We start from the raw sequence: 14607 nt of genomic DNA on the forward strand, positions 1-14607 counted from the left end.
AAATATATTTTTATTGTTTGTATGGTATTTAATCTTGATTAATTGAAAAATGCTGAATTATCTTTCACTGGCTGAAGTCTGCACTCAATTTTGTCGGGTGACGTCCGCTCTCGTAGATCCCTCTGTAGTTGGTTTAGGGTGTTGCTGACGGATCAACATATTTTGCGGCTACTTTATGCATGTATGTTGATCTCTTAGCATCTACTCTGGCTTTGATGGCGTATGGGAACGCTACAGGTTTTCCAGACCCCAACGAGAAATAATTTATTGTTTGTAATGCTATACATGAATGTTGTTAGATAAATGCATGTTATTGCCATTAAATGTAGACTTCAGTTCTTACAGGTGTTTTATAAATTGCGTTGATGAATTAATTTTATTTTAAGTCTTAATAGTCGTCTATCAAACGAAAACCCATTTATCTACTTGACTATAAAGAAAACTCATTGTATTTGTTTTGTTATTTTCTGTGTACCCTTTATCTCTTAGTTTCCGAGATTATAAACGTATTTGTGAACCAGCTTGCTAATAATAAATTTATTTTATTTATAATTTTAATGGCGTAGAGGAAGTATTCTACTTCGGGTGAAGTTAGTGTGACATTATTACGTGTGAATGTAATTTGGTGTCAGTTTCAAGATACGCGACTAGTCAGTGAAAATGAGTTCAGGAAAAGGAAGACCGAATGTTCAGCGCGTCCAAAAGATAGTAACTAGAGAAGTTGTGTTTGAGTGGCTTGCAGAAAAGGAGTTTTATCTTCTGAGGTACGTCCTGAAGATAGTCATGAGGAGAGTGATGCAGAACGATACTTCGAAAACGCACAACATACGTGATCCATATCAAGTAGTTCAAGTGAGATCAAAATTTCTAATGGCAACGAAACTTCTTTCCGGATTCAGAAGTGGGTGAATAAGGTTCCGTAACCGGAACAGATTGTACAGTATACCTATTACAGTACACCTCACAGTCAGACTCGTCAATACAATGTGTTGCACACTCTTCTGGACCAGCACGCGGCCTCAAAACAACTTTTCCATAAGGCATATAGGAGTTATTTTATTACACAAGATATGCTTGATGAAATTATAATATTACAAAGATATGTTTGATATTGCACAAACCTTGAAACGGTAAGAATATTTCAGAGAAAAAGAAAAGATGGTAAAATGTTACTCCTACGGAGCTACATGTAAACAGTTAGGTGATTTTTACACTTCTTACGATAAACATATCGAAAATTTTGGTTGTCAAAATGACTGTGGATATGTCAAAATAGTATTAGACCTAGTAGCACATAAAGAACTATTGATTTACTGATGAAAATATTCACTTATTATTACTATAACTGATATCCAGGTGAGGTCTAATAGACTCCACACATGTAAAAGTGTAAAGCTGTTTTAGTATGAGTTCTAGGGTTAAGAGAAGTTCCAAAATTTTTTAGTTTTAAAATTGTATACATTGTCTAAAAATTTGGAAATTCCAACTTTGAAATCTTCCTTTAAAAATTTTTGCACTCTTGGAGTATAATAGTTTTAGTTTGGAATTTAAAATGGAATATTAAAGTCATTTAAGAGTCTCTGTCACATCGAAATTAAAGAATCGCTAATTTTACAGTATTTATGTGATATCGTCAAATTGATAAAATATAATCAGAAAGTGGAACAAGAGCACGCTTAACAATTTTATTTTACATGTGATACTGCAATTACAAATAAATTATCTGCTCTCGATTTCGAGCCATTTAGAAAATCCTCATTTATTTTAGCGTTTTTAAATGGCTAGAAACATAAAACTACTAGGTGATACGTGATAAAAGTATATCACGCAAATAATATTGTCTAGTTCATTCTTGTTCTAAATTTCTATTATCTATTTGAAGATATCAAACAATTACTGTAAAATTAGCGGTTTATTAATTTCGCAGTGATTAGGCATCTTAAGACATAAATCTAAAACCCGAATTACATCCGTTACATCAACATCAGGAGAAATAATATCTAGTATAACTCTACCGGTCATATAGAATACTATATTATTTTAAGATGGCATCGAACTTCGGCAGAGACGTGTAACTGTGGTGAATTACGTATTAATCCCTTGTAAAATTTAGGACAAATGCAACAAGGTACTTTTACTCTAAAACACTTTCATCATACTTGAGTAAAATTAAAGTGAATCCTAAACTGGAAAGTTCATTGCAAAACCTACGTAGAACAAACCTTAATATTACAGGAACTTAGTATTTAAACCATATAAGCTCTTAATAATAATACAACTTAGGACCTTCATACACTTGTCATAGCCAAAACATAATTATAACAAAGAAAATACCTATTTCGTACATCCTGCTAGATATCTTTTCATGAAAGTTCAGCGTAAGAAACTGATACGCTATAACACAATTTACTCATTCATAAACTCTATCATAAACTAAAATAACTTTATCAAAATTTATAGAGAGAGAACAGAGTGTGAGAGGAATCCTAAACTAAAATGATAAAGTAGCCATTTTCTATGAAAGAGTATGGAATCATATATTTATCTCAGAAAAATAGTTACAATTTATTATAGAAGATAAATTATGTATATAATCTTTGAAATATGATTATTTTAATATGACCTTTGGCCCTTGAAGAAGTTAAATTTGTCATTATCCTGTGAAAATGTTTGGAGAATTTTGCCCATAAAAAGGAACAGGATAGAATAACATACTTACAGAGGTACATACAACTGTCCTATAGTGTCATGCCAAATTAATAACTTCGTAGTTTTCAAAATTTAAGTGCGGGTGATCACACTCTTGTCAAAATTTAATATCGGTGAATCAATGTACTCATATTCTATAAAAAGAGAACGAATCCTATACTGAACCATAACGTAATGACACGTGAATAAAGAGGTCTCCGAATTTGAACTTTTATCCGTGAGAGAAAGGGACACAAAGTAGATATTATAAAAGTACATACTATGGTTCTATATTAATGTTACCTACTTACAGTTTCAATTTTAGCTATTTTCAAAATTTAAAAATTTGTCCTATGCATTCCTCCAGAAATTTTATATGGTCATATCGTTTATCCTTGTCTTTAAACTTATATTTGTGCTAATATTTTACTCATAAAAGAGGACGAAATCATTCAAAATGAAATTTTACAGTATAATGTACCAGGATTATGCCCTTTATGATAATGAGACAGGTGCTTAATGGCAGTGAACGATGATGGAAGAATATCTGAATTGATAATGTAGAAGGAATCAAGAGTACCGCTGGAATGCCATGACCAAGACATTGTCTACGACAAGTTATACGATTCGGAATCGAACCAATATCCACTCACCAGAGGTATAAATCTACACTAAACCTAAGTGTCCCATAAAAGGAAACAAGCCAACAGAAAAATTTACATAATTAATTCTATGTATCTCTGGACTACAGTCCATTAGTAAAGGATCATGGGTCCAGATTCAAAAACTTACGTCAATAACGTCATGTCACATGATCTTATGGGCAGTAATAATTTTGAATAGGTCCTAAGACTATGCAATCTTCATCACTTTGTGCAAAGTCATTTCAACGCTTTACTATTTTTTTTTAATTTCCCTCAGGGGCGTGAACTAAGACCACGTGATCTATAACAACCAATGATTTGGCGTCTCTTAGCCAATCAGCGTTGATTAAAATGAAACAGAGTCAGAACTATCTGTATTTCATGAGTTATTACTAATTAAATTTTATTTGTTTTTCTTTAACAGGCGGGAGAGGTGTTGAAACTCTTAACACATATAAGATTTTGAACAAACTAGGTCAGCAAGTGTATTTCGCCCAAGAGTATGGGAAAGCCACTCCTGCAGAAACTCGATTCAAGCTGAAAATCACAGATAATTTCGAAAATGATTTAATTCATCTCCACAGACCGTATAGATGTCATGGTTGTTGTTGTCCGTGTTTCTTGCAGGTGAGTTACATTAGCTCAGAAATTTAAGCATGAATGTAAATAAAACGTATGAAGTCAACCATAGACACTAATTAAATTCTTAGATAAAGTCTGGCGTCCACAGAAACAGAGCAACAATACCTCTTTAACTGAATAAGACCTTTGACGCATCGTTGCAGAAAAACAAGCAAAACGTAAGAATAAATTTCGTGAGAAGAACAAAGCTATGTCACCACCATGCAGAGTTGGAAAAAAGATAGATCTTGCATACTGAATGAGTATAAATATATACATCTGTCATACAGAGAGAAAGTTTTTTAAACGAGCATAATTTAAGTAATATTGCAATCATTTCCGACCTTTTAGAGCTATTCACTTTGTACAGCATTTTAATTTAATTATTTAGAGAATTATACACACCTGAAACCAAAACTATTCAAAATATCACATCGAATTTCCATAATATAAAACAAACTGTTTACAACACTGTGCAACAGGTGTGTAAAGAGGAAAACATAATGGAAAACTAGGGACAGTAGTAGTAGAAAATGGATCGATCTCAAACATACTAGACCATAAGAGGCCAACTCAGGGATCCCTGGGAAATCGAACACCTTGAACCGTCGACCCACGGGCTTTTACGACCTCCATTTTAGGGGTGTATTTGTTCCCTGTTATGAGCACCTTTTAGGGCTGTACTCGTTCTCTTTTACAACCTCCATTTTAGGTGTGTATACGATCCTTTTTATGAGCATATTTTCCAACCCCTATCTTAATATAGCAGATATTACATAAGACTACGAACACATAGAAGAGCAGATAACACATAAGAGTACGTAACATAGCAAGGGTGTATTCGTTCTCTTTTATGATCACTTTTCAACCCCTATTTGAAAATTTTAACATAGCAGAGAATACATGGAGACTACGAACACATAGCGTAGCAGATAATACGTAAGACTACGTAACATAGCAGGGGTGGACTAGTTCTCTTTTATGATCACTTTTCAACACCTATTTTAACATAGCAGATAATACATAAGATTCATTCCCTTTTATGAGCATATTTTAGGGGTGGACTCGTTCCCTTTTATGATCACTTTTTCAACACCATAGCAGAGACTACGAACACATAAGACTAAGAACACATAGCAGGGATGTATTCGTTCAAATTTATGATCATTTTAGGGGTGTATTCGTTCTCTTTTATGACCACTTTTTCCACCCCTTATTTTACCATAGCGGAGAATACATAACATTAATTCCCTTTTTCAACCCCTATTTTAGCAGACAATGAATACCTATGTAACATAGCAAAGGAGGTGCACATAAAATTACGAAAACACAACTGTATTCGTTTTACCCCTATTTGAACATAGCACATAATACATAAGACTACGTAGTTTTTCCAACCCCTATCTTGAACCGTCGACCCACGGTATTTTACGACCTTCATTTTAGGGGTGCATTTGTTCCCTTTTATGAGCACTTTTTAGGAGTGTACTCGTTCTCTTTACGACCTCCATTCCAGGGGTGTATTCGTTCCCTTTTATGACCATATTTTCCAAGCCCTATTTTAACATAGCAGATATTACATAAGACTACGAACACATAGAAGAGCAGATAACACATAAGAGTACGTAACATAGCAAGGGTGTATTCGTTCTCTTTCATGATCACTTTTGAACCCCTATTTGAACATTTTACCATAGCAGAGAATACATGGAGACTACGAACACATAGCATAGCAGATAATACATAAGACTACGTAACATAGCAGGGGTGGACTAGTTCTCTTTTATGATCACATTTCAACCCCTATTTTAACATAGCAGATAATACATAAGATTCATTCCCTTTTTCAACCCCTATTTTAGCAGACAATGAATACGTATGTGACATAGCATAGGAGGTCTACATAAGATTACGAAAACACAATGGTATTCGTTCCACCCCTATTTGAACATAGCAGATAATACATAAGAATACGTAGTGTTTCCAACCCTTATTTTACCATAGCAGAGAATACCTAGAGACTATGAACACATAATAGAGCAGATAACCTTTAAGAGGTGGACCCTTATGATCAATTTTTCAACCTCTATTTGAACATAGCTGATAATACATAAGACTATGTAACATAGCAGGGGTGTACTCGTATCAACCCCTATAGCAAAGATTACAATCGAATACCTTGAACCGTCCACCCACGGTCTACAGTGGATGTATTCATTCTCTTTGATGCCCACTTTACCACCCTACGAATATAGCAAATTCGTTCCATCGCTAATTGAACATAGCAGAGATGTATTCGTTTAGGGGGTGTATTCGTTCTCTTTTATGAGCTTATTTTCCAACCCCTATTTTAACATAGCAGACAATGAATACCTATGTAACATAGCAAAGTCAAATGTCACGGAGAGTACATAAAATTACGAACAAACAACTGTATTCCTTCCTCCCTATTTAAACATAGCAGAAGTTACATAGATATTACGAACACACAACTATTTAACATAGCAGAGCTGTATTCGTTCAACCATCTATTTTAACGTAGCACAGATTTCGTCCACAACCCCTAATTTAACATAGCAGAAATGACAGAAGCATATCTCTTAACTACTGACCATCGTGAACAGAGGTGGAGCCACTTTTAGCAATTGGTCATCAACTACTACAAGTTCCAAAAATAATGACCATCGAGTTCAAAGGTCAAAATACGTAAAAATTAATAACTCAAAAATGGGCCCTATTGTTGAGGTGCTGTTTCCACATTTAGTAATTGGTCATCAACTACTACAAGTTCAAAAATAGTGACCATAGAGGTCAAAGGTCATAATACTTAAAACCTAATAACTAGAAAACGGAGCCAAATATAGAGGTGCTGTTTCCACATTTAGTAATTGGCCACCAACTAACATTTGACCCAAAAGTACTGACCATCGAGATCAAAGGTCAAAATACTTAAGCCTTAATAACTAATAAACGTAGTCACATACTGAGGTGCTGTTTCCACATTTAGTAATAGGTCATCAACTACCATTTGACTCAAAATTAGTGCCCATCGAGGTCAAAGGTGAAATATTTAAGCCTTAATAACTTTAATCAAAGCCTGTGTGACCTATTCAGTTGTGTACCAAGGAGAGAGAAATGAAGAATGAATATATATGACTGGCTTACTTCGAGAAAGAAAGCAAAGGTATGCCATTTTAACTAGTTGAGAATTTTAAATCATCTCGTACTATTTAAACAAACGAAATGAAAAATTTGAATGACCAATTCAATTTTGTACCAACGAGAAATGTCATTTTATTTAGCTCAGAATTTTAAATCATTTTGTACAACTCAAATAAACAAAGTAATATATTTGTGCTATCAGACAAAACGAAGAAGGGCCATTTTAACAACTCAGACTTTTATACCATTTTGTACAACTCCAATAAACGAAAAAATACATTTGTACTAACCAGAAAAGGCGAACAAGGACCATTTTAACAAACTCAGACTTTTATACCATTTTGTACTACTCCAATAAACGAAGGAATACATTTGTACTAACCAGAAAAGGCCAAAAACGGCCATTTTAACTAACTCAGATCTTTATACCATTTTGTGCCATTTAAAGAAATGAATATATACATACGGATGTCCTATTTCCTTTTGTAGCAACGAGGAAAAAGCGAAGAATGACCATTTTTAACTGGTTTAGAATTTTATACCTTTTTGCAATATTTGTACCAAACAGAAAAAAGCTACACAAATAAACAAAGGAACAAATTTGTAATAACCACAAAAAGCGAAGAAAGCGAGATTTTAACTGGATCAGCCTGATATACCATTTAACCTATTCAAACACATTTGAGTGGCCTATTGAATTTTGTACCAACGAGAAATCTCATTTCCAGGATATGTTTTACTATTTAAACCAACGAAGAGATAAATTTGAGAAAGCGAACATGGACTATTTTGACTAACTCAGAAGTTTATATCATTTTGCAATTCTCAAATATATTTGGATGGATTAATTAGTTTTGTACCAAGCAGAAAAAGGAAAGAATTAACACTTTGTACTAATCAAGTAAACAAAGTTAGAAATTTGTACTGACCAGAAAAGGAGAAGAAGGATCAGCATTCTATACTTTTTGTGCCATTTATTGGAGTGTCCTATTTTCTTTTGTAGCAACGAGAAAAAAGCCAAGAAGGACCATTTTTAAGAGGCTTAGAATTTTATACCTTTTTGTAATATTTGTACCAAACAAAAAAGCAAGGAAATACCATTTAACTAATTAATAATAATTTTTGTGCTAACCAGAGAAAGCGTAGAAATGCCTTTTTAACTAGCACAGAATTTCTTGACCATGTTGTACTATTTAAAGAAGCGAAGGGATAAATTTGGGTGGCCAATTCAATTTTTCACCAACGAGAAGTACCATTTTAAAAAGCTGAGAATGTCTATACCTTTTTGTACTATTTAAACAAACAAAGGAATAAATTTATACTAACCAGAGAAAGAGAAGAGTGACCATTTTTAACTGGAATCAGAATTTATGTATAACCTTTCTCCTGCTCAAATAAACGAACGAATAAATTTGGGCGTTCTACTTTTATACCATTTTGAAATTTTTAATAAACAAAGGAATAAATTTGTACTAACCAGAAAAAGCCAAAAAAGGACTTTTGTACAACTCCAATTAACGAAAGAATAAATTTAGGTGTTCTTCGTTTTATACCTATGAGAAAAAATTAACATCCGTTTTAACTAGCTGAGTATTTTATACCATTTTATACTATTTAAATAAACAAAAGAATAAATTTGTATTTAATACTAACTAGAAAAAGGACCATTTTAACCGACTCAGAAGTTCTATACCATTTTTTAATATTTACGAAGGGATAACTTTTGAATGAAAATTTTAACTAACTCAGAATTTTATAACATTTTATAATACTCAAATAAACAAAGAAATGAATTTGGATGGAGTATTTAGTTTTGTACCAAGCAGAAAAAGGATGAATTAATGTTTTGTGCTAAACAAACAAACAAAGAAATCCAGAAAAGGCGAAGAAGGATCATTTTAACTAACTCAGCATTTTATCTTTTTGTGCTATTCAAATAATCGAAGGAATAAATTTGAGTGGTCTATTTTATTTTTGTACGAATCAGAAGAAAAACAAAGAAGGTTCAATATTTTATACTTTTTGTGCCATTTAAGAAATGAATAAATATATTGGAGTATCAACGAGAAGAAAGCAAAGATATGCCATTTTTAACTGGCTTAGAATTTTATACCTTCTGTAACATTTGTACCAAACATAAAAAAGCAAAGAAATATCATTTAACTAGCTAATAATTTTTGTGCTATACAAATAAACAATGGAATAAAAAGCGAAGAAAGACCATTTTAAATAGCTCAGCATGTTAAACATTTTCGTACTACTCAAACAAACGAAGCAATAAAATTGAGTGACTTATTTACTTTTGTACCTACGAGAAATGACATTTTAACTAACTGAGAATTTTATACCTTTTGTATTATGCAATTAAAGGAAGGAATAAATTTATACCAACCAGAAAAAATGAAGAAGAACTATCTTAACTAGCTGAGTAATTTATACCATTTTGTACTCCTCAAATAAAGGAAAGAATAAATTTGAGTGACCTATTCAATTTGGTACCAACGAGAAATGCCATTTCAACTAACTCAGTATTTTATACCTTTTTGTGCTATTTAAATAGAAGAAGAAAGCGAAGGAGGACCATTTTAACTAACTGAGAATTTTTTATCTTTTGTAGTACTCAAATAAAAGAAGGAATAAGCTTGTGTGACCTATTCAGTTATGTTGCAAACAGAAAAGGGAAGAAAGTACCATTTTGTACTAATCAATTAAACGAAGGAATAACTTTGGGTGTCTCGTTTAGTTTGGTACCAACCAAGAAAAAAAGCGTAGAAAGTCAATTTTAACTAGCTCAATATTTCTGTACCATTTTGTGCTACTCAAATAAACGAAGGAATAAATTTGAATGTCTCATTTATTTTTGTACCAATCAGAAGTAAAGCAAAGAAGGTCCATTTTAACTAGCTCAGCGAGTTTCTTTTTTTTCTGGCTTGAGAGGAAAGCCAAAACATTTATTCTGGCATGTGGATACGAGTTTCTTCTTTTTCTGTCTTGAGAGCAAAGCGAAGGAAGACCATTTTAACTAACTCACAATTTTATATCTTTTGTAGTACTCAAATAAACGAAGGAATAAATTTGTGTGATCTATTCAGTTTTGTTGCAAGCAGAAAAAGGAAGGAAGTACCATTTTGTACTTATCAATTGAACGGAGGAATAAATTCGGGTGTCTCATTTAGTTTTGTACCAAGAAAATGCGTAGAAGGTCCATATTAACTAGCTCAATATTTCTGTACCATTTTGGGCTACTCAAATAAACGAAGGAATAAATTTGGGTGGCCCATTTTGTTTTGGCAAGTTCAGACAAAAGTCCAGGTAGCATATCTTTAAGATTACTTAGGAAAGAAAATCGAAATACTTGCTGAAACCTTTCTCTTAAAACTAAAACAATTAGGCCTACGTTTAGAACTTTGTAATAAAAATCTATCCTATATCTTGTTTGTGGATCTTCAATAGTTTCATCCTCTGTCTCGTACTGAAACTCCTTTGACCTCGATGGTTAGTATTTTTGAAATTTGTAGTAGTTGATGACCAATTACTAAATGTGGAAACACCACCTCATTACGTGGAGCCGTTTTCGAGTTTGACCTTTGACCTTGATGGTCATTATTTTTGGAACTTTTAGTTGTTGGTGACCAATTACTAAATGTGGCTCCGTTTCCGAGTTTTGACCTTTGAGCTCGATGGTCAACACTTTTGGGACATGTGCTCTAGCTCAGCATTTTATACCTTTTTGGGGGGTTTCGAATAAACAAAAGAATAAGTTTGAGTGGTCTATTTATTTGTGGTGCTAGATTTTGTATATCTTGTGTCACCAGAGAAAGCGCCACTTGAAAGTAGCATTGCTAAATAAAATTTAATTGCCTCTCCCGTCACTAAATAAGGCTCATAATTATATGGTTAATAGACGTGCGTTTAGCGAATTAAGTCTTACATTTAGTATCGGTTGACAAAATACTAACGCCGACACTGAAGTCCAAGGTTTTCCGATCATTAACTACATATTTAAACGTAAGAGCTCCCATTGGTTACAGAGAAGAGTAGCATCATACATTGAATTTTAACTTAATTCTGTAGAGCAGACTCCATAGTAAATAGCGTTATTAAGGGATGAAGACGTACTAAAGAAAAAAGAAGAAACAGCATACTCGGCCATTTTGGGTCACCGCGCTGATAGAGGAAAAAGCAGAAGACATCATATCAAAGTAAAAATCAGCTCATCAAGGAAAGTTCCATGTTGCCCACCATCTATAAAAAGTGCTGAATTATTCATTCTGTTGCTGTAAATATTTAAGCAATGTTACGAATGCGTTACCTAACATTTGTATTGTTAGTGTAGTGAGGGTCCTAAGGTACAGTCCATTGAGCACCTTACAAGTGTGGAAGGCAAACTGCTATTAACATTACTTTTTTAGTGTAATTTCATTAGGAATGCTGAGCTAGTTAAAATGGACCTTCTTTGCTTTACTTCTGATTGGTACAAAAATAAATGAGACATTCAAATTTATTCCTTCGTTTATTTGAGTAGCACAAAATGGTACAGAAATATTGAGCTAGTTAAAATTGACCTTCTACGCTTTTTTCTTGGTTGGTACCAAACTAAATGAGACACCCAAAGTTATTCCTTCGTTTAATTGATTAGTGCAAAATGGTACTTCCTTCCCTTTTCTGCTTGCAACAAAACTGAATAGGTCACACAAGCTTATTCCTTCTTTTATTTGAGTACTACAAAATATATAAAATTCTGAGTTAGTTAAAATGGCCCTCCTAAGCTTTCTTCTTTTATTTAAATAGCACAAAAAGGTTTAAAATACTGAGTTAGTTGAAATGGCATTTCTCGTTGGTACCAAATTGAATAGGTCACTCAAATTTATTCTTTCGTTTATTTGATGAGTACAAAATGGTATAAAATACTCTGCTAGTTAAGATAGTTCTTCTTCATTTTTTCTGGTTGGTATAAATTTATTCCTTCCTTTAATTGCATAATACAAAAGGTATAAAATTCTCAATTAGTTAAAATGTCATTTCTCGTAGGTACAAAAGTAAATAAGTCACTCAAATTTATTGCTTCGTTTGTTTGAGTAGTACGAAAATGTTTAACATGCTGAGCTATTTAAAAAGGTCTTTCTTCGCTTTTTATTCCTTTGTTTATTTGTATAGCACAAAAATTATTAGCTAGTTAAAAGATATTTCTTTGGTTTTTCCTGTTTGGTACAAATGTTACAGAAGGTATAAAATTCTAAGCCAGTTAAAAATGGCATATCTTTGCTTTCTTCTCGTTGATACTCCAATATATTTATTCATTTCTTAAATGGCACAAAAAGTATAAAATATTGAACCTTCTTTGTTTTTCTTCTGATTCGTACAAAAATAACATAGACCACTCAAATTTATTCCTTCGATTATTTGAAAAGCACAAAAAAATGCTGGTTTAGTTAAAATGATCCTTCTTCGCCCTTTCTGGATTCCTTTGTTTGCTTGTTTAGCACAAAATATTAATTCATCCTTTTTCTGCTTGGTACAAAACTAAATACTCCATCCAAATTTATTTCTTTGTTTATTTGTGTATTATAAAATGTTATAAAATTCTGAGTTAGTTAAAATGTTTATTCAAAATTTATCCCTTCGTAAATAGTAAAAAATGGTATAGAACTTCTGAGTCGGTTAAAATGGTCCTTTTTCTAGTTAGTACAAATTTATTCTTTTGTTTATATAAAATAGTATAAAATGGTATAAAATACTCAGCTAGTTAAAACGGATGTTAATATTTTCTCATGGGTATAAAACGTAGAACACCTAAATTTATTCTTTCGTTAATTGGAGTGGTACAAATGTCCTTTTTTGGCTTTTTCTGGTTAGTACAAGTATATTCCTTAGTTTATTAAAAATTTCAAAATGGTATAAAATGCTGAGTTAGTTAAACTGGCATTTCTCATTGGTATAAAACTAGAACACCCAAATTTATTCGTTCGTTTATTTGAGCAGTACAAACGTTATACATAAATTCTGATTCCATTTTTGCTTTTTGAGCCAGTTAAAAATGGTCACTCTTCGCTTTTTCTGGTTAGTACAAATTTGTTCCTTTGTTTGTTTAAATAGTACAAAAAGGTATAGACATTCTGAGCTAGTTAAAAGGGTATTTGTCGTTGGTGAAAAATTGAATTGTTCACCCAAATTTACCCCTTCGCTTCTTTAAATAGTACAACATGGTCAAGAAATTCTGAGCTAGTTAAAAAGGCATTTCTTCGCTTTTTCTGGTTAGCACAAAAATTATTATTAGTTAGTTAAATGGTATTTCCTTGCTTTTTTGTTTGGTACAAATATTACAAAAAGGTATAAAATTCTAAGCCTCTTAAAAATGGTCCTTCTTGGCTTTTTTCTCGTTGCTACAAAAGAAAATAGGACACTCCAATAAATGGCACAAAAAGTATAGAATGCTGATCCTTCTTCTCCTTTTCTGGTCAGTACAAATTTCTAAATTTGTTTGCTTGATTAGTACAAAGTGTTAATTCTTTCATTTTTCTGCTTGGTACAAAACTAAATAATCCATCCAAACATATTTGAGTTTTGCAAAATGATATTCTGAGTTAGTCAAAATGGTCCATGTTCGCTTTCTCAAATTTATCCCTTCGTTGGTTTAAATAGTAAAACATGGCCTGAAAATGAGATTTCTCGTTGGTACAAAATCCAATAGGCCACTCAAATGTGTTTGAATAGGTTAAATGGTATATCAGGCTGATCCAGTTAAAATGGTCTTTCTTCTCTTTTTGTGGTTATTACAAATTTGTTCCTTTGTTTATTTGTGTAGCTTTTTTCTGTTTGGGCAAACATTACAAAAAGTTATAAAATTCTAAACCAGTTAAAAATGGACATTCTTCGCTTTTTTCTCGTTGCTACAAAAGGAAATAGGACATTCGTATGTATATATTCATTTCTTTAAATGGCACAAAATGGTATAAAGATCTGAGTTAGTTAAAATAGTCTTTCTTCGCTTTTTCTGGTTAGTACAAATGTATTCCTTCTTTTATTGGAGTAGTGCAAAATGGTATAAAAGTCTGAGTTACTTCCGATGGTCTTTCTTCGTTTTCTCTGCTTAGCACAAATATATTGTTTCGCTTATATGAGTAGTACAAAATGATTTAAAATTCTGAGCTAGATAAAATGGCACTTCTCGTTGGTACAAAATTGAATAGGTCATTTAAATTTATCCTTTCGTTTGTTTAAATAGTACAAGACGATTTAAAATTCTCAACTAGTTAAAATGGCATACCTTTGCTTTCTTTCTCGAATTAAGCCAGTCATATTTATTCATTCTTCGTTTCTCTCTGCTTGGTACAGAGCTGAATATGTCACACAGGATTTGTTTAAAGTTAAAGAGACTTTGTTTAAAGTTAAACAGGATTAAATATTTGACCTTTGACCTCGATGGCCACTAATTTTGAGTCAAATGCTAGTTGATGACCTTTTACTAAATGTGCAAACATCACCTCAGTAT

General features: G+C 32.5%; 1 protein-coding gene across 2 annotated transcripts in view; it reads left to right on the forward strand.

Annotated features, from left to right (window-relative positions):
* Positions 1-14607, forward strand: part of LOC145674831 (phospholipid scramblase 2-like) — a 250779-nt gene that overhangs the window by 93715 nt on the left and 142457 nt on the right. For both annotated transcript variants that reach the window (XM_081745054.1, XM_081745055.1), the window contains exon 5: positions 3757-3959. In XM_081745054.1, the coding sequence (XP_081601180.1) occupies positions 3757-3959 (203 nt within the window). The remainder of the gene's footprint in view (positions 1-3756; positions 3960-14607) is intronic.

This window comes from Thermobia domestica, chromosome 18 (genome assembly GCF_964235325.1).
Source record: "Thermobia domestica chromosome 18, izTheDome1.hap1.1, whole genome shotgun sequence".
In the NCBI taxonomy this organism is placed as follows: Eukaryota; Metazoa; Arthropoda; class Insecta; order Zygentoma; family Lepismatidae; genus Thermobia; species Thermobia domestica.